General features: G+C 47.5%; 1 protein-coding gene across 3 annotated transcripts in view; it reads right to left on the minus strand.

Annotated features, from left to right (window-relative positions):
• Positions 1 to 21,699, minus strand: part of LOC142579782 (adenylate cyclase type 8-like) — a 445,425-nt gene that overhangs the window by 34,184 nt on the left and 389,542 nt on the right. For all 3 annotated transcript variants that reach the window (XM_075690343.1, XM_075690344.1, XM_075690345.1), the window contains exons 9-11: positions 12,453 to 12,611; positions 11,387 to 11,537; positions 9,639 to 9,830 (exon numbers count right to left, since the gene is read on the minus strand). In XM_075690343.1, coding sequence (XP_075546458.1) covers positions 9,639 to 9,830; positions 11,387 to 11,537; positions 12,453 to 12,611 — 502 coding nt within the window. The remainder of the gene's footprint in view (positions 1 to 9,638; positions 9,831 to 11,386; positions 11,538 to 12,452; positions 12,612 to 21,699) is intronic.

Here is a 21,699-nt window from a genome sequence, read left to right on the forward strand (position 1 = left end):
GGACAAGCGGGGAAGCCTAGCCGGAAGTCGGGGCGGATAGTGAGACCTGATTGGCTCGCTTTGGGGCGCCGCTCGTTGGCCGCTTCCGGTATCGTCGCCGCCCGACGAACTTTTCTGCGCCGGCTGGATCGGCGGCGAACGACGTTTTCTCCGCCGCCGCGCGTCGCGCGTACGCCGCCGGGCGTCGAACGCCGACTATTCGTCGCATATTCGCTCCATGTATTCTGGCCTTAAGTAGTAAAACACGCGAATAAGTCGGGACATTCACCACGTTACATACGCAAGAAAGGAGAGCTATAAAAGGTGGCGCGCATCGCACAATATTGAACTACGTGGTTCTGACAAATCTCTTTCGGGCTCAGTACTTGTACTGAAACGAACTGGAAGAGTTAAACGAGGCAGACCAACAAGTAAACCAAATAAAGAACACGCCTGACGCCAGACCATGAGAGATCGCATCACTCCGAGATGAGCGACGTCATTTTGCAAAGCGGTACGCCCACCTTATTGGAAAATAACATGGTCCAGGATCGTTTGCTACTAAAATACGAATACTATAAGAGCGGCCATCGAAGCGATTCGCCAGTGACATCAGGGACATTATTTCACAAGAATTCTCCGCTCTTCCGATTCTATCCAATTCGTATCACCTATCGCATCGAGCAGTCGACACTGGCGATAACAGAGGTGTGGCGTCATAAAGCTCCGTGCCGCAGGATATATACATATATATACACACACACACACACACACACACACACACACACACACACACACACACACACACACACACACACACACACACACACACACACACACACACACACACACACACACACACACACACACACAACCTGCTTCTAATCATTACAAGCCACTTGCGACAATTCTGTCACGAACGTGAATTTTGAATTCTCGAGCGCAAGCGTTTTCACACTTCGGCAGCGTCAACATAAGCAGGCTCAGTTCGCCGACCTAAGCCTCAGTTTTGCAACCCATGCTCAGGCAACGTGCGCGAGTCGGGAGCCTCAGCAGCCGCAGCATAAGTATAAGCCACGTCCTTGTTTACAAGGTTCCAACGAAGGCGCCGGCGATTTGCCCGGGCATCAGCTCATTAGAATGCACTCCGACGTATCAGTCGCGACGTCAGCGGCACCTCTCGTTCTTGGTTAAAAAGCGTAAGGAGATCACTGTCTCACTTCGCGACGACTCATGTATACAACGGCGAAGAGGGTTATTACGTCGGCTGAGCGTCGCTCGCTTATCATCGGGCAATCTTGCGTATCGTACTAACCGGATTCTCCGTTGGCAGAGAGCTTTCTCTCCTAATGCACTCATACAATGCGTCCTAAGCGCTATCGGGCGAGAGTTTTCGGAGTCCCGCAAGACGGACGACGTGTCATGTGGACAAAAATAAGAACCATGATGTTAGCGAGATAATTTAAGCATATTGGATTAGAAAGGCGGGGGTGTCGTATGTCAGCGCACCTTCTGTTTGTCGTCCAAAGAAACTAGGGCCCAAACAATGAAACGTTCCTTTCCTTCGGGTGCTTCCTAACCTTACGAGAGGCCTCCTTAAAGCGAAGGACCGATGGAGGAAGCAAACGTACTCTGAAAGCTCCCTTCGCCCGTCCTCACGTAAGGAGCGGTTGCCGCGTGCCTGGGTTCGAGATTATCGCTTAAAAGCTTTACGCTAACTCCATTAATCAATAAAGAAATGTTGTATCGTCGCACAATTTTTAAATTGAAGAGCTAATATAGAGATGTGTGAACGCTTTCTTCTAGTTTTGTTCACTAAACGCAAAAAAAGTACCACATCACAGTGCAAAACTTGATGTGCTCCAGCAACGCTGGCACGCCGGCGTCGTGCAACGCCAAGCAACGCCTAGCAGCGCTATCGTGCCACACGCGTAACTGAAACGAAGATGCCTGGCAAGACGTACCGTGCTCGCGCTTCTCCGCAGGTGGGCGACAGCGCGCATGCGCAAGTAAGCGTCACGTAGCTAAGCAGTGAGGTGAAGCGCTCGTTCGGGGCCAGGAGCGGCGTAATGATGCATGAAGGTAGCTTCGGAGCTTCCTTACGCTGAGCAAGCATCAAGGAAGCCTTCACCGAGGGTCCCTCAGTAAGGAAGCTTTCAGGGTGACATAAGGTGGCCTCACCGCAATGAAGGCTTCCTTACTGAGGTAAGGAACTTTTCATTGTTTGGCCCTAAGTTTCTGAGCATGGCCACCTGATTTCGGCATTTCGGTCTTTTGACGTAGGGAAGGAAAGTGTTCATGTCATGGAATCTTCTAAATACACGATCAGTTGGAAGTAAGAGCTCGTGCTGGGGGTCTACTCTTCACTTTGTGCTTGCTTGTGCGCACTTGACTTGATCTGCGTGATAGTGAATAGTGCAACCGTGTCCACTTAACGGCCAGTGAACATATCCACCCTTCCGGGTTACATTAATTAGGCGGCCGGGTGCACTCCCCAGGCGATACACTCCGGACAGTACCGGGCGCCGGGTTCGGGAGCGCCTGTACCCATCTTTTTAACGCGACAGCGTTAAGGAGCTCGTGTCGCAGAAAAGCAGGTGTCGTTGGTTTCCGCGTCGGCGGCGTTGGCCGTGAGCAAAAAAGCCCGGAAGGCATGTCATAAGTAAAAGCAACTTGCAAGATGGGCTGGGTGGCAATCGAACCAGGGTCTCTGGAGTGTGAGGCGGAGACGCTCCACTCAGCCATGAGTTCTTCTTTTTCTTTCTTTCATGGTATTTATTACAGTAGCAACAACCCGATATTCACCTGTTGTGCATAGTCAGAGAATGGAGAGCACAATGATAGTCACTAAGAGAAAAGGCATCGTTCATACTGTGGGTAGAAATGTGGTTTCACTTTAGAAGGGTGGTAAGGATAGGCACCTCACCAAAATGGGGTACCAGTCCGGCTGGGTGTCAAGTCCATCATAAACCTGCTTGAGGTGTAGGGTCATTTGAATGAAATTCACCCTTGTAGGTACAACCGTTTCGGCGTTTCGGTACATCATTCGCGTTTTCCACAAACTGTGCATTCCGATGAGAAAAAACATATCGAAAGGTGCACTATTATCAGCGGTCGGCAGCAGGTATCGCACCGTATGAGCGTTGATGTCAAAGTCTTTTTTTTTAAAGTCCGTCGGAGGACATCCCAAAATAGTATGGCGTCGGTGCAGCTAATAAAACAAAGTTCAATCGTCTCTGGCACGTCACAAAGGCGACAGTTAACAGAAGAGACAAAGATACCCTTTTTCTGTAGCCATGTTTTAACCGGTATGGTTTCATCATGAAGTTTATAAAAGAATGTTTTGTGGCAAGGGGATATATACATTTTACGAACTCGCTTTAGAACATTGTGACCTGGCCATTGAATGTATAGTGATTGGTAAAGTGGAGGCGGAAAAAGCATAGACAATAGATCTTTGTATAACGTTTTACGCGACACAGAGTACTAGTATTCAGTGGAAAACCGAACTGTCAGGAAACGAATCGCCAAGTAAACGTCTTGCATGAATCCCCACAAGCATAAATGCGAAGAAAAATTCGAAGAAACGATTAAGTCGGGTAGCGCATTAACAAGTGCGACTTGCATGAATGACCGAAGTACAGTATGCGATGTATCGCGAAAAAAGAAGAAGCGAGACACTATTTGCCGCACATAAAGATGTACTAAACCCAGCCCACCTTCACTAACGGGCATGAAAATATTGTCTCGCCTCATGGGCTCAAAAGTTGAAGACCATACGAAGGTTGCAAAGATTCCGTGAAAGCGTTGGATGTAGAGCCTGGCACAATGTATGACTTGCAATACATAGTAAATTTTTGTTTCCAAGAACTTATTGCATGCGTCGGCTTTCCAAAAAATAGAAAGTCGGTGTGGAACGAATGTCTGGACGTAACTTTGCAGGGCCGAAACTTGTTCTTACCAATAGTGTGCACTTAATTTATATACGTCTAGCGGCCCGCCGAGATACTTTGGCGGAACACCGGTCCAATTAACGCCTGCAAACTGTTCTGGTGTATAGCACCATGAGCCAAACCGTAAGCCTAAGTTTTTTGCGGAGTTCATTCGTGCTCCTGATACGCTGCCAAATTCCTCTATTGTTGATACTACCTTTTCAACACTGGACCTATCCGTGCAGAAGAACGCTAAATCATCTGCATAAGCTAAGACTTTTACTTCATTACCCAGTATATTGAAGCCATGGATGTAACTCGACTGAATTACGCTTAAGCATAGCGGTTCCAGATAAAGGGCGAATAGTAATGGGGACATAGGGCATCCTTGTTTTACAAAAGAGCAAATGGAAACGGGTTTAGAGAGTTGGCCATTAATAACTAAACGAGTAGTACAACACGTATAGCAAAGCTTAACGCCTTTAAGCACAACGGAGCCAACATTGGCATGCTCCAGAAGTGTAAATAAATAGGAGTGGCTGACACGATCAAAAGCTTTAGCAAGGTCTACCTGGAGCATTGCAAGCTGTTCAGCGGAACCGTAACAGTATTGAAGGAGTGTACGGGCGATATGTATGTTGGTTTGAATGGATCGGCCCCTAATTTCACACGTCTGATGGGAACCAATTAGAATTGACATCGCTAATTGCAATCTCTAATTGCAATCTATTCAATAAAACTTTTGAAAAAATTTTATAATCCACGTTTGACAATGTGATTGGTCGGTAGCTTTCAACAGAACGCAGTTTCTCCTTATTTAAACTGTTTGGAATCAAAACTGTGTGGGCTTTGCAAAAAGATTGCGGAAGGTCGTCTACCTCTTGACTTGTACTAAGAATGTCCAATAATATGGGACTGATAATTGATTTGAAAGCTTTGTAAAATTAACAGGAAAGTCCATTAGGGCAGGGTGTTTTCGACAGAGGCAGCTGATTAATAGCTAGCTTAATTTTTTGTATCGTAAGGGTATCACTAATGAATGCACAGTCATCATCCTGTAAAGGTTTTACAAGAGACACAAAACTCTCTAAAACTTTTGCGTCGTGATCTTCGGGCCGAGCACTAAACAACACACTGTAGTAAGTTTCGAACTTAGAAATTATGTCATTCATATTTGCTAGAAGACTACCTTCGGAGTATATTTCCGGAATTACTTTGGAAATAGCGTGACGTCGCTCGTCAAGTAAAGCTTGACGTGTTGGTTGTTCAGACTGCAGAGCACGCCTATTTCGAGATCGAACTCGCACACCTCTGTAACGCAGTGCATCATACTTTTGCAACTCACATTTAAGATTTTCTATGTCAACAATGTAAGTGCCTGGCATTTCGCATTCCATCTGATAAAGTTTGTGTAGGCTCTTAAGAATTATTGTTTCTTCATTCTTTCTATAGAATGCTTTCTGCGATCCAATTTCTATAGCCACTGTACGAACCTCTTGTTTAAAGAGTTCCCAAACTGCAAATAACGGCAAGTCAGTAGAAAGAGAATTTTTTAGGGTCATGCGCACGCGATTAATAAATTCCTGATCATTTAGGAGCTCAGAGTTAAGCTTCCAGAGTGCCCACTGCGGTCGGAAATTGGTTACAGATTTCTCATCAATCTTTGCGATAACCATGCAATGATCAGAGAACGAAACTGGGATAGTAGTGCAGGACAGTTCCCGGGAGAGGAGGGATGAAGAAACATAAATCCGATGAAGGCGGGCATAAGAGCGACCTTGAATTCTTGTATAAGAGCGAGCTCGCTGTCCCGACACTCCTATATCAATGAGCTCTGCATTTTCTATTAGGTTAAATAAAACTTCACCACTCCTGTCCCGCTGAGTGTTAATCACATACACAATACGGATCACATACACAATTGAAATCTCCCATTAACACAATGCAACGATCACAGTCCATTAGACTACGCACAGTATCAAATAAGACAATTCGTTTTGCAGCGTCATTAAATGCATAGACGTTGACTAATCGCCATGGCACACCCTGCAACACAAAATCCCAACATATATATAGACCTTCAGTGTCTACATGGCAACTAAGTGCTGAACAAAATAGGCTCTTCTTCAGAAACAGGAAACAGCCCGCGGATAAACCAAGAGCGCGTGAAACGCAGACATTATATTCAGACAGAAAAGGTAGCAAAGCCTTGAGTTCGATCGTTCAAAGTGGAACAAAAACGCCTCTAGTGAATGCGGTGTTGACTTACAAACGTGCCGTAGAAAGTTATACTGCTGTGTATATCGGTAATTATGAGCATGTAAACTACAGAAGTCGCAGTTAAACGCGTAGCGAAGTACGTTTCCGCTACATTTCTTTTGCGCTTTCCGCACGCGCACAGCCATCTTGAGGCAAACACAGAAGACCCCCTCCTCGCAATGTACGGCGCTGCCCCGACAGGTGGCGCACCGCGCGCGCATTGGGGCTGTGCGGGGACCGGTGCGAGGCGCGTCGCCGCCCGGTTGTCCGTGCCGATCACGACGTTCCGAGACACCGAGTTCTTTGGTTCGTTCCGCTTGCTCAGGCGCACGTTCCGTTGCCACGCCGAACGCTGCGTTGCTCGACGCTCACCGCGTGATTGGTGGGTGCAAAGTCCGATGCGGGGCGCCTCGTAAGTGATCGCTGCCCCGTAGCGCATTGTCTTACACCTCTTGGCGGGTCGACTGGAACGCTGTCGCGTTCCACTCTTGAAAGCGAAGCTTAAGCGTCCTCCAATTTTTTTTCAGTGGGTGCGCGCGGTGGGTTTCGATCTGTCCCCATACCGCTGCCATGGCGGACGCCCTGCACACTAGGCCACGAGTGCGGTTGACTTGATCTGCTATGCGTAACCAACAACCCCAAAAGTCGGTGCTCTTGAAGTGCCACGAAAGGGAAAACTGTCACCCAGAGAAATGCAGCACGAAGCTACAAGCGAAATGCCCGCAAGAATTTCCTGCAGAAAACAACAACAAAAAACTGAAGAAAGAAACAAACAAACAAAACTTAGTTGAGCAAAAATTTGTGGCAGTCCCTCTAGCATGCGAGCCAACCAGGAGGCTAGCAGATTAAAGCGCGAGGACTATTCGACCACTCGAAGCATAGGGATACTGAATGTGCCAAATCAGTTCCGAGGAATTGTGCAAAGGTGGAGGAAGGTGGATGAAGCATAAGATAGAGAGAATAAACGTTATGAGAAAAAAAGAAAACTATTGTCGGGGCTTCCTGTCTTTTCATTCAACGAGGTCCTGCTTTCTGATGAGCTCGACGAGTGATTTATTTGTTTTGGTCTGTCAGCCAGGGTTGTCGGCAACTCTAACCGAGTTTCAAGATGCGATCACAGCCGAACGCTGCCGACCACTTTGTGTGGCAACAAAGCGCAAGCAACTCGGGTGCCGCAGCGTGTGCGTCAAGTAGTCCGGCAGAGCTTCGACTCTTTCGGAGTTGGTACTGAATCAGCGCAGCCACGCGACGTTTTCGCGTTCGGCTTTTCTCTCCCCGTATGTGCTCCTTTTCTCTCCAGTACGCGTGCCTCGGTAAGAGCAAAACGAGCGGAGAAGGACGCGCAGATGCGGAGCCGCTGTCACGCCATCGCGCCGTCGTCGTCTCGTTGTCGTGCCACGCGGTCTTGGTCAGGCTGCCACCGTCGTCAGGCCGTCGTGTCGTGCCGTTTACCGAAACACGTCGACGATAAACTGTGCCAGAATCATCGGACACCATTGTGGACGTCCATGGTCTACGCTTTGAAAACATTGCCAGCTACTCCGTTTTATTTCTACATATATATATATATATATATATATATATATATATATATATATATATATATATATATATATATATATATATATATATATATATATATATATATATATATATATATATATATATATATATATATATATATATATATATATATATATTTCTTTTTGCCTCGCAGCTTCTTCCTCCGTCGTCTGTTGCTTCTTGCGTCGGCGACTGAGCTTGTCCTACAGCCTCAAGACAAGCGCGACCTACGCGGCGTGTGCGTGTTTCCTGCTGCTGCCTACTAAGTGCAGTCAACCGCCATATTTTATTTTGCGGTACACGAAATCTGAGAAGACAGCTGGATATCTGCGCAGCGTCAGAACGCAGCCTAGTATTCGCATTTACAGCCTTTACCAGTATATATGAACCACGTTGTGACGTTCGCTTTTACTGACTACTGTTAAATGATGCTCCGAAATTGGACATTTTCCGAGAGCCCGTGCTCCGTAAACTATAAAATTTTTTGGGTCGACTGTACGCATACATTCGCGGACGACACCGCTGCCTGAGTCACGCGCGCTAGAAATCGGGCACTGACAGCCGAACGAACAAGTTGTGGGACAGCTCGGTGGTTCGTGTGTACAGCTCCCCGGAATCATACTACCACAATGACACGATGTCACAACTCTTCGTCACTTTCTCATAGATAATGATTTCATGCAATCTCTCTGAAACGGGCTCCATTGTGAAGGGGCTCAGTATTTGAATTGTGCACGTTTATCAGAGACTGCGCTATATTTATGTGCTTTATACTTCCCTGTACATTACTTTTCATGAGGCGACTGATTTTCAGCAATGTGAAAAGTTGGGCTATTTGGTGAATAATCATCATACCTTGCTGGTGAAGCAGCGCTCTGACATGGACACAGTGAAGACAAACGAGAAAAGGCGACACTCTCTGCGACTGTCGTCCTTTCTTGTGTGTCTTCACTGTGTCAGTGCGCTGCTTCACCAGCAAGGTATGACGACTGATTTTCCTAAGCGTGTTTTTTCTCTCTTTCTTATTTCTTGTCTCTTTCTTTATTTCGTGCATTTCTTAGTCGATGGAGCTTATTTTTGGCGATTGGTATAGCCGGTCCTTCGATGGCCGATTTTTCTATGATTTCGCCACTTAATAAATCACAACGGAAATGGCGCGAGTTAGATCTCTAGTTTTGGGGATTAGTGAAATTTTATGCACGTTTTCTTTTTTTATATATATCATCTCCGTCACGACGTCCGCTCCACGTGACTAGGCGTCAACGACGCGCGCCACCCTGTTCCGGCAACGCACCGAAAGCTGCACCTTCGTTAACTTGGATATACGTACGGCTCTCTACCGTAATATTCGCTCTCACGGTACACATTTTGAGCAATACGGTTGTTCATCGTGAGAGATTCAGTGGTAGCGTGAGCCACTGCGAAAACCTTTCTTTTGCATGCAACATGCAACGCGATAAATTCTTACATGGCTTCACATTACGGCACATAACACAGCCCGTGCACCCTTTTACGTCGATCTACCCGGATCTGGGGCCCCTGTGCTCCGATTCTTCCTGGTGATTATGTCCTGCTTTGTTGGTGCCCCTGACGCGTACATGTCTTCTTATGGAGCTGCAAAAAACAGGAGGGCCGCGAACGAAGGGATATTTTCGCTCGCTCGCTCGCTCGCTCGTTCGTTCTCTCGTTCACTCGTTCGTCGCGCGTCCGCCCGATGTCAAGTTAGCCCATTTGCGACGTCGTGCACTCGACCACATGTGCTTTTCATTTCTCTCACATCCCTTGTCTCGTCTTCGCAAGCGACCACGTACGTTATACATCAAAAATGGAAGGAGCGGGGGAGCTTCGCCGGTTCGTCCCATGACCGTCGCGTTGCCGCAAAGGCAGCCCCACCGGGACACTCACGTTCTTGAAAGGAATCTCGGGCGTCCAGTCAGCCGCGGCATCATCGTCCCCGGCGCCCACCGTGCTGTTGGTGCTGGCGCTGGAGCGGTGCTCGCCGGTGGCTGCGCCGCCATTGGCGCCGTTGCTCATCGGGAGGCTGACGGTGCTCTGGCGGTCCTCGGGATTGCTCCGCCGCTTGCGCCGCTTGTAGCCCTGCGCACGACAGCGAGAGAGAGCGAGGTTCGAACACACATTTAGTCCTACCCTGCACAGAGGTACAGAGCCGAACGCAACGCGTCGGCTGAGGTCAGTCACAGAACCGATACAGTGTGGGCGTCAACTCTTCTCACGCTAATTCAAACTTCACGATCTTCACTGGGACGTATTGTGAGAACATATATGCTGCGAAACTAAACACCAAGCAGGCTAAAAATGGGCAGAAAGGGCGCAGATGAGCGAATGCTTGCATCGTATTCATGCCGTTTAGACCGCTGTGCTTTGAGCCCTATTGGGTTACTTCGAGCAAGACTGCCTGATGTTGAGAACGATAAGTTGATAAAAAGTCTGAATTTGCATAACTTAGTTTGCAGAAATCCGTAAAATGGAGGGAACTACACTCAAAGAAATAATCGCCGCCATCCACATGATCGTAGCCTGGCGGGAACAATCGTGTCTCACTGGAAAGGATACTAGATGGATACTTCTCCCTGTATACGGGAGCAAAACTCACACTACCGCCTATTGTACGCCTTCGATTGTAGAAAAACTGTGCATGAACATAACGTAGAGGTACAACCTCTTGGGTGCGTATCGTGCAGTGACAACCTAGGGCTTATCTATATATGTGAACAATTGGGCAGTGATTTGGCAACATAATATTACATTAGTGCCCACTTGTGTTATCCATCTTTCGACCATTTTTTTATTCACCCGTAGGACATTTTGTACGTGCTGCGCTGATCGCCGCATTTCGCGACGCATGAAATTCGTGGTGCGAGATGGAAAAAAAGAATTTTCTTCCAACTTTGAATAAAAGAAGCCCTTGACTTTATTAGGACATGCGCGCAAGATTCGTTAGCTATACGCGCTGTATAACACACTAAATCACGCTGCGGTGCCATTTTAAGAAATCAGTGCCGTTGGAAGGAGCTAAGAGTCCATTGATCGTTTTTCTTCAAATGTATTGTCGGATATGCTGTTTTACTACGATTTTCTGCTCATATTTTCCTGCATCCAGCGCGCACATAGTCTTAGAAAGTCTGTCTCATTTTAGGGTTGCTGGATTGGAATTGGAACGAATATTCCATCCGCCCTCAATTCCCCATCCGCAGTGCAGTGGCATCGTCGTAGTTCAAAGCTTACAAATATTCTTGTCTTGACAGTGTGCTCATGTTGTCTAGACAGACAGAGAGAGACTCATGTTGTCTAGACGTACAGAGAGAGATAGTCAGGGAGAGACATTATAGATACAATGGAAGGTAGAGGAGGGTCACGCTATCTAGATGCTCGCTTGACCGTGTCGCTGCAATCACCTGCTTGGCGGCGGCTTCCCTGTGATCTGCCTTCGTTTCGTTTGCAGATGTTACGCGTGTCTTATTATGAGTACCCGTTTCTGCAAATGCTTTCATGCGCCGACTGTATTCACCATCATTCTTCGCTCATTACGGCTTCGTCTATCTATGCTTACACGGCTGGTATGAATGGATGCCGGTATGAATTCCACCTTAAAGAGATAGAGAGAGAGAGAGAAAAAAGAAACGGAAACATACCTTCTTGTAAGTGGACGGTTCCGTTCGTTTGATGAGGAAGGTCTGCACGTTGTGCTGCCTCAGGTAGGCGTCCCTCGTCTCTCCGTATCCAGGTTCCACGGCGTACGAGTCTCCCAGGGCTTCCAGCGTGGCATGCGAGACGTGAACGCGACTATAAAAAGAAACCGCGCCGTATTAGGAATATGGACAATACTTGAATGGAGGTATACCGAACACGAAGGAAGAGAGAGAGAGAGAGAGAAGAACTAGCAAGGAGAGGAAAGGCAGAGAGGTCAACCAGACGAGCTTCCGGTTTGCTACCCTACGTTGGGGTTAAGGGAAAGGAGATTAGAAAGAGGAAAAGAGGGAGAGAGCGAGCACTGAGTGCATTGGGAGGATGGGCAAGGACACTATAAGCGGTCTCTTAAACCGGTGGACTTGAAGTTTCGCACAAGTTCGCAAATCGCTTTTTGTGTCAGTGACGTGTGTGGCCACGCTCCCAGGATGCTTTAATCAGATAACAGTTTCGAGTCCAGTCGTGCACGCATGACGTGTGGTGAACAAATGAATGCACTATAGGCGACTTTATGGCATGGCTACATTATGTGCGTCACATTATGAAAGATATGTTTCGAAAGCTGTCATTTTTGCCGCGATTGCGGGTGTCGCCCCGCTGCAACCTTTACTGACTAAAATTTGCTGACACCAGCGCTCGCCCTCTGTATGTTGTCTGGTGGCGTCGAGCTCTTATAATGCAACTCTCTGTATCACTTTATATATATATATATATATATATATATATATATATATATATATATATATATATTGTAGGTGTGTTTGTGTGTGTGTGTGTGTGTGTGTGTGTGTGTGTGTAACTTCTGCGAAAAGAGTACGACGTACCTCAGTATTGCACAGTACATTTGTGGCATTACGGCTGGTGCACTAGCCACGCAAGCTAACTGACACACACGCATGCACGCATGCACGACACACACGTACGCACGCACACACAGAACAAGCGCGCGCATTCATAAACCTGCGATAAAGGCAACTCCGAAGCTTTCCTGAGCAAACATATTGCCCTTACCCCGCGATGCCTCCAGACTCCATATGGTTGGCCAATGTTACATCGTTCGACCAGACGTCGAACTGCCACTTGTGGAGTCCCAGAACACCGCACAACACAGAGCCCGTGTGGATCCCGATCCTCATGTTCAGGTCCACACACGTCGTCTGGCGAACAAACCTGCAGAGAGACAAAGTGGCCCCGTAAGTACGACCTGGCCCACGGATGTTCCTAGAACGAATACGAAACCTTAAACTGCAGTTGTAGCTCTGATGTTTATTGCGCGAATACCTTGTTTATATCCCTTTGTTGCAGAACCCGAACGTGTAGCATGTTTAACAGTGGCTGCATGCGCGCGAGTTAGAAACAGAAAGCTGAATCGAATTTTATCATTTATGAACAGTAAATGCATCATGTATATCTGTCTCCACGGCAGATAGCTGGAAACCTCTACTGCGAACTTGTCAAACTGCTTCCCTGAATAGTGCTGGTATCACTACTTTTTCTTGCAAGCACTGCTTTGACTATGGCATGAACGTTAAACATCGAAGACAATATTATTTATCATTTTATCGATAACCTTAAAAACGCAAAGCAGAAAACAGTTTCAAAGCCTGGGTGTGATGTTAAATAAGTTATTTCGATTTCTGGGAGTAGTGAGAGATAATTCGCTGTTCTAACGGAGTTTCGGCCGCGAGTACAAGGACATCGAAGAGAGGGATTGCACAAAAACGCTATAGTACGTCCGAATCATTACTGCCGAAGCTTTCAGAAGGTCACCTAAAGTGTGGCGAGCGTCTTTCACTCAAAAAGAGTCTTAAATCTAGGCACACATATTATGGGTTGTGGTCTTTCGTATCTGATTAGTTTTTCTATCGGTATGATCCTCTAAAATCTCAATTCCGACGTCCCTTTCTTCATTTAATTCGACCTTGTCTCTGTATTTTTCGTCCAACTAATAGACGCACAATGCGAACTCCTAAGCCTGTCCTGCCATGAGCCAAACATCCGACACTGTGTCTTTCCTAACGCGGTTACTGGTGAAAAAAAAAAAAAAAAAGGAATCGCAACGTCCCTTTCGAGCGTAATGACAGCATTAGTAAGAGATAGAAGTGTTACTTCCCTGCCGCCTTCCCACGTGACGTATATTAGATTAGCGCTACGCGGAGGTTCGTACGACCCCTTCCCTCTATTGCATGCATACGCCCTCGATACCCATCTTGCTTACTCACGTGCCTCCGTCGAGCTTGAATGAGCGCCCCAAACATGCGCAGATAAGAGGAAACGCGAAAAAGTTCTCGTTGGAAGCAATCGCAAGAGTGAAAGGAGCTCTTCGTTCCGCCAATAAGCTCGGAGAGCGGCCGCCAATAACTCTAACCCAATCGCCGACATGCGCGATTCAAGGACAGTGCCACAGCCTTGCGCCTCTCTCTCTCTCTCTCTTTCCATCACTTTGTCCCTCTCCCATGCCGACTCCGTATTCTATCCGGATGAAGCAAAATCGTCGTGAACATGCGCGGCAACAAAAAAAAAAAGAAGAAAAAAGTAAAGTAACAGGAGATGAAGGAACTAAAGCTGAAAGTAGAGAAGGCGCCTCCATCCGTCGCCAGCTTCGCCAGCCCATTTGTCGGTGCACCCCCGACGCCACCTACTAGATATAGGTGGCGCTTGCTACCCCTCCCCCTCCCCCCTCTCGCACTCGTTTTCGTCCAGTCGAGCGTAGAAGCGAACAGTAATGAGAGTCAAGCGAAGCGCCAGGGACCGCGCAAGCGCAGCTAGCCGTCGGCGAAGATGAAAGTGAAGAATAATAAGAAAATCGATAACGCGGGCCAGATTAGGTCACGGCCTGACGCGACCGAGCGACCAGACGGCCGGACGTCCGGATCTCGCGGACGACACTTCGCGTCCCGTTCCCACGGAAGTCTGGAAAAAAGAAAGAGAGAAAAGCTCATTCTTTTGCGATTGTGCCGCTCGCTGATGTGACGTTTGTTACGCTCTTTCCGCACGGGTAGATTGCGGGAAATAGTTCCACACAACGTCCCACACGTCTGTCTGGCGCCATATTTCTTACGACTCTCATGGTTCGCGGTTCTTCTTTTTTTCTTCTTCTTTATCTTTCTTTTTGTGTACCACATACCGACTCCTAGATCGTGAAGAAGGCTCCCGTGTAAAGTGTCGTAATTATGTTTTTATTCTGCTGTTTCACCTTGGTGGGCGTCTGTTCCAGACCAGACGAGATTTCGACAGACTCTCGATTTCGTAGTCACAGCGATCGTTTTCTGGAAATGTGAGATCGTCTGGATTATAGTTTTCCGCGAAACAGTGGTTCTGTTACAAGCGTTCAGTACTCTCATTCGCAGAACCCTACATGAAGGTATTTCCAGCGTGCCCCGAACAACGTTAAATTATTTTCAACGCTCTTCAGCGCACTATTTCGTGTCAGCCTTCCCGGAAGACCCGAGACATCCAACGCTGAAGAATAACAAAGTCATAGCAAAGTCAATTTCCTGAGTGTACCGAGAGAATAGGAAGTAATGCCTGTTGCCACTCAAGAAGCTGTCGCATTTAAACCGCGTAGCTTCCTGACTGAGACAAGGGTTAATCGGAGAGTGAGCGAGGATTACCTCGCTGTCATGCGCTTTCATGAGGCCTTGGTAAGACACCCTGTCTCTGAGCGTTATGTCGTAGGTTCGAAACTCACCACCGCCAACGTTCTTCTTTGCGAATTTGTTTTGCTTTATACACTAGTTTCCTTATAGCGATTCTTCTTACATGAAGGGCGGACGGACGAACATATTTCCTCGTTGGGTAGGCATAGAAACGCTTACGCTATTGCAGCACCTAAGCGAGTCTTACGATGAGTAGACGCGAGAGCATTACTTGTCGCCGTGTGCGTGGCTGAGTTTTGTCGCTGACTTTAGTGTCGCGGCGAAGTGCTGCTGAGTTCAGTGCCGCTGTGTTGTGTTTTCGAGTGTAACGTTGCTGCTTATGAGTTCGCAACGACGTAAGACGACGAAACGGCCATATATACTGCGATCTCTCAGTCGAGTTTTATTTACGGAGTTCTCATTAAAGTAGTCGCTTCACGCACACTGCGCTGAGTGTTCTTTCTCGATGACGCCACTTTTCAGCGCGATGACATCACTTTGCCGAATGGTGACAGTACTTTTCCGAGCAGCACCATGGTGTTGACGCTACATTTCCTCATCGGTTGCGTAGGTGAACTCCAGCTCGTACTCTGGGGGCATGTCGTAGTCGCCTGATGGGCACCTGAAGTGCATTGCATCTTATTCGTCGTCGCCGTCCATGTGCTCCAGTGACAGCGTCTGCAGATCCAAGTTGATCGGCAATGGCCTTGTGATCGGAGTAGTATGCCGATGCGTACCTTACTTTGCGCATCGTGCGTGACACTTTCTCGAACGGCAAGTCAATTCCGGTGCCTCGTTGCAGCCGCTGCAGCTAGTCGTGATCGCTCCGCAGGCGCCCGCTATGCCTTTCGCGCTGTCGGGGACTCGGGTTGGTGAACGTTATTTCGCTGCGGCAGCTCGCTTCGCACCGTTTCGCCGCGTTGCGATGGTCTTGTACTTTGTCGGCAGTGAACTGGCGCCTCCGGCCGCACTTCGCTGTCTCGCCCGATGATACAGGCGCGAGCGAGTAAACTTCGAACGATAAAGACTCCATAACACCCACAGTGGCGCCACTCCCATCATGCGCCACCTAGTAAATTGCCCGCCAGGCAGAGCCCAATCACGCGCACAGCCTCGAAGATATTCATCACTGTCGCCTGTTGCAACGGCCGCGTAATGCAATGGTTGGGCAGCGGTTAGCACGCTCGGCTTCGGAGCAGTATTGCAGTGGCGGTGAGGTCGAGAATCGAGTCCTCACCGTGGTCACTTCCTTTTTTTTTTTTTTTAGTTAGATGAAGATGACGCAATTTGCACGCTATTTTTCTACCACGGCTTTTTGATGACGGCGGGGCCGCACAATGAGCCAAATAATACCCCGGCATTATTAAAAATGTCACTTCGCTTGGCGTTCTGGTAGCTTATTAGTAGTGTGCCTGGAAGTTGGTAGTGGTTCTTTACGAGGACGGCAACGCAAGACAAGACGAGGGCAAGTAAGAAAATGGGATAGCGTCCGCCCTGTTTCTTCACTTGTCCTGGTCTTTTCTCGTGCTACCGTACCCATAATGAAATGTTCCAACAAGTCCTCGCACGACAGCTGACGTGACCAATGACCGACGAGAAAGTGGCCGCTTCTTGTCGCTATAGCGAGGGGGAATAATACATTGAAATGATGGCTCGAGGCTTATTTGCAAGCGTACGGGCAAACCAAGGTTGTCCTACGTGTCGGAAAAGACACGCGCGAAAAGATAATAAGGAAATTACCTCGAAGGGAATGGTTATCAACTTATAGCCTAATGGTGCAGGGCCTTAAGAAACAATAGAAGCTAAGACTAAGAAACGCCTGACAGAAACTAAGAATAAGCAAGAACAAGGAAATATTGATGACTTCCGACATTCCTATACCTTTATCGCGGACCGACGCAGCCCAACACCTAAGCAAGGTAGCACACCGTATGACATTAGAGAAGTGGCACACGCCTGAATTCACCCAAGGACGATTACATTCCCTCGACCCCTCTATGCAACTGCGGCTGTTACCAGGGATTTTGCGAAATGAAGAAACAATGCTGTGCCGCTTACGGTTGGGCGTCGCATTCACCAATGCATATACGTTTTTGATTGGAATGACTGATAGCGCCGACTGTAATGCCTGAGGTGCCGAGGAAACTATAGAACATCTACTGTGCTACTGCCCATCTTTTCAAAACAAAAGACATGACCTCTGCACAACTCTCAATCAGCTAGCTAGAACACCGTTCACCTTGAAGAAGATCTTGGGACCATGGCCTCGCACATCGCAGCTACAAAAGGCCACAAAAGCTCTGCTGCGATATTTGAAGGCTACTGGATTGAGTCAGCGTCTGTGATCCGGACTGAGTGACCGAACGATATAGCCAGTAGACTTTTTCTTCTTCTTTTAATCTTTCCGTCCCCTTTTCCCTTTCCCCAGTGTAGGGTAGCCAACCGGGCTTAGTCCTGGTTAACCTCCCTACCTTTCCTTTATCATTTGCTCTCTCTCTCCGACATTGTGGAGAAACAGTGGGAAGCAAACATTTATATTATGTTCACGTGCCCGTATCTTGTGGAATAATCTGTATCGGCCGAACCAAAGGTGTTTGTGAGTATTCTTGTACTATCTGCTATGGCTTCCTTGAGTCGTGTGCACAATTTTGCTTGTGTTCATGCTTTCTAACAATATTCTGTCTTTTTCGGCATTATTTGTTACTTCATTTTGTTTGCCGTGCGACGAGAGGTAAACGCTGCCCCTAAACACGCCAACATCGGCTTTAAGATGATGGCATTAAACAAAGAAAAGCCTTCATTCTTGAGAATTGTTCAAGGAAATGTGCCAGTCTGTGGTGCAAGTTCGCGGGCCGTTTATTATTACTAGTATTATTATTATTATATTGCGATCGCAATTATGACACTCCAGGCGCATTTCTTCGCGCCGTGATCTTCAGTATAGAGTGCATCGGCGATAACATCGTACACGCACGCCGTATGCAGTGTGTGCGAGTGAAACCTTGCGAGGGTGAGCCGGCGATCGCTGCTCACTGTCGCGCGCGCATGGGCGGAAAGCGAGGAGGAAGCGCGCCCTCTTCCGTCGCACGCAAGGCACCAGAGGGAAGGCAGGGATGGAGCGGAGCGTTCTACTCCGGCGGCTGCTGCGTATGGCGCCAGCCGCGCGACCCCTATCTTGAAAGCGATCTGCGACGCGGACGGAGTTTAGACGTGTAGGTGCACTGCGTTCTCGCTGCTTAGTTCGAGTTGAAGCGAGAGGCAGCACGAAGGTCAATTCGCTCGCGTCTGCTGCCGCGCTTCCCGACCGCAGTGTTCTGACAGCGAGTTTCCGCGCTCATCGAATGAGATGTGCTCATGTTGGCTTGTGCGCGCGTGAGACCATGCTTGTTAATTTATTTAGTAAGCGAACGTTTACAAATCTATACGACGGATAAAACCAGTATCCGTACTTCTTATAGCTGCCTACTATCGATGCTTCGCCTTTCGACTGAAACTGCGACATTATTATTATTATTATTATTATTATTATTATTATTATTATTATTATTATTATTATTACTCATGTGAACTTAAATAAACATCAGAAAGAAGAAAGAGAAGCGGGTGGCTGTTGTCCAGTAAGAGGGAAAGCCTGCCGACCTCCTTGAAGAGGAAAAATAAAAAGCGAAAGGGAAGGTGATGCTTTAATAACCGAGTACAAATAAAGTGATGCTCCCCGAAGCTATTATTGTCTAATCCTTACTTCTCGGAAACTATGTAGATCCGACCTCGAGGAAAGGCAACAGTCGACTTCATTATTGAACGGCATTTGAGCCTCGTGTGACCATGTTCTGTTTCTGACTTTTAGGTCAAGTAGATGATTGTTGGCACAGCGAGTTACAGCATTCAACAGCGAGAAACACAGACAAGAGCAATACTACGTCCAGACCTGGAAACAATTATAATCAATGACGTATACGGATTTCAACTGTTTTAGGCATTGTATGCTGCTTTCTATTATTCACTGCCATTTAGCCATAATATAAATGAAGTATTCTTCCCGACCGTGTACGAGCCTACATATCTTAATCTTACACGTCACGTTAATAAAATATGACAACAATTGATATTATCTACACTTTCGAAAATTACAGCGACAGCTCCCTGTTGGTATGTGCACAAAATGCGGCGATGTTCTTTGGTATCAAATGTTGCAGATGTTCTGTTAAACTTTCAATATTTCTCCGCTACAGTTTTCAAACACTACAACGACAACAACGATCCTCCTTTCTTTTTCTTAACGTTCGGTTTGTTATGGTTTTTCTACCATGTCAACTTGAGCAGTTACTGAATCGAGGGTCTGAAGAAATCTCGCATGGTAGGGAATAGTTATAGCGAAAACAGGAAACAGATGCGAACCAAGGCGATTTTTTTTTTTTAACAAGGCAGCTCCCGTGTGGAGGCCAGAATGTCAGATAGAAAAAAAATCACTTTGTTCGACGTCTGTTTCCTGTCTTGGCTTTGAGCAGTTATTTATTGTTTGGTAAGCGATATCTATCTCTGAAACGACGTGATGTAAATGCGCCCGCTCACACTGGCTACGAGTTGTTGAGCGCGCCAACGCGTAAGACGATTAAGAAATCGTTTTTCAGCACGCTCATAAATCGTAAAAAAAAAAAAAAAAATATGAATGCAGGTAAGCCGTTTGCTCGAGCTGCTCGAACCACCCTGCCTCAAGTTTAATTCAACTATTTAAGTGCTGAGGTTTTATGTGCCAAAACCGAGATGTAATTATGAGGCACGCCGAGGTGGGGAACTGCGCGTTAACTACGACCGCCTGGGATTCTTCAACGTGCACCCAAAGCACGGTGCACGGGCACTTGCTTAGCATCACGGCCTCGAAGGCCTCGCGAAAGAGGAACGTAGCGCGTAGTGCGTTAGTAAGATCTTGATGAGGGCTAGTTGGTTCATGCTTAGAACTGAGGTGAAACAGCGCGAAAAAGACGAGGACACAAGGAAACAAATCATTAGTAGCGCTTGTTTGTTTCCTTGTGTCCTCGTCTTTTTCGCGCTGTTTCACCTCAGTTCCACGTAGTGCGCGAAGAAACATCCTAGTGCCTTGGAGTACAATGTGAACGATAAACGTGGTTTATTATCTGTCTTGCGTTTGTTTCTAATTTGACAAGCTTGCTTAGGTGTGCTTGTCGCACGACTTCGACGACTTCGACGTTCTTGTAGAGCGATAGCTCCTTGCGTTCTACACTCGTCACCGCTTCGTCGCTTGAGGCGCAGCCTTCCGAAAGAAGTGAGCCAGGCAACACGAAAAAAAAAAAAAAAGAAAGAGTCACAGGCATTCGCGGCACACGCAGCACGGACACAGTGTAAGCTGGAGGAGTGCCTCCATGGAGCTCCCCCATCATGGAGCAGCTCCATTTTCGGCTCCACGCACTAGCGGGTCCGTACTTTGCGAGGAGGCGCCATGACGTGGACCGGAGAGCAAATGCAGGTATCGAGACTACGCGGCGCACGCTTCACATCCCTTGACCCGCGGTACGATACGATGCTGCTGCTGCTGCTGCTGCTGCTCATTTATCTGCATTCCCTTTGAAACGAGGCAATGACAAGGAGTTCCCAAGCCTGCTTGAGTTGACCAGATTCAGCTGCGTGCAACATACAACTGCTAGAGGCAACTGCTACATGTCGGGACACTTGGTGGAACACAACGAAACTGCAATGGCAAGTTTGCACGCATCGACTCTACGCGGCGCGCCGGTCAAGTTGTGACATGTGACCCGACATGACGCTCATGATCATGATGCTGCTGCTGCTGCTGATGATGATTTATTGGCATCCCCTTTCAAGCGGAGCGGTCACAGAGTCACCTAGCCTGCTTGATTTAATTATTCAGGTATGCCATGCATGCTTTTCAATTCAGCATTAATGTATGCATCTTCGTATTCTTCTTATTCGTCCTTCAAACCTTCTCTGTTTACCTTGTACCGCTACCTATGAACTGCTACGCGGCGTACCACCTAGTGCTAATGATATGCAACTGCAATGCAAAGTGTGCACATATCGACGTTACGCGGCGCGCATCTCACATCGCGTGAGAAGTGGCACGATACGATACTAATGATGATGATCATGATGATTTATTGGCATCTTTTCTGGAACGGCGCGGTGATAAACAGTGAACTGGCCTGCCTGATTTATTCAGGTATGCAATACATGTGTTTCATTCTAGGATTTTTTATACATCTCCTTAATCTTCTTTTGCTTCCTCAACACATCTCTATCTGCATTTTACCGCTACCTGTGCAACTGCTACATGGCGTGCAACTTGATGTAATATTATGCAAAGCAAACAGTGCACGTATCGACGCTACGCGGCGTGCTTCTTACATCGCGTGTCTCCTGGAGCGCTAGGACGCGTCTATGGTATTTTCTGCTACCAGCGCTGGCGTGACTGTCAGCACAAAAGAAGGCTATGCCATCTGCATAGGAAAGTACGCGGATGTCATTGGATAACAATTTGAACCATTAAAAGGTATGATCCTTCAGAATTCGTGCAGAGAACGCCCTTGCCATGACGCAGCAGTGTTCCTCAACCTCTGATGTACCAGTAAACTTTGAGAAGAGTT

This window comes from Dermacentor variabilis, chromosome 4 (genome assembly GCF_050947875.1).
Source record: "Dermacentor variabilis isolate Ectoservices chromosome 4, ASM5094787v1, whole genome shotgun sequence".
Classification (NCBI taxonomy): Eukaryota; Metazoa; Arthropoda; class Arachnida; order Ixodida; family Ixodidae; genus Dermacentor; species Dermacentor variabilis.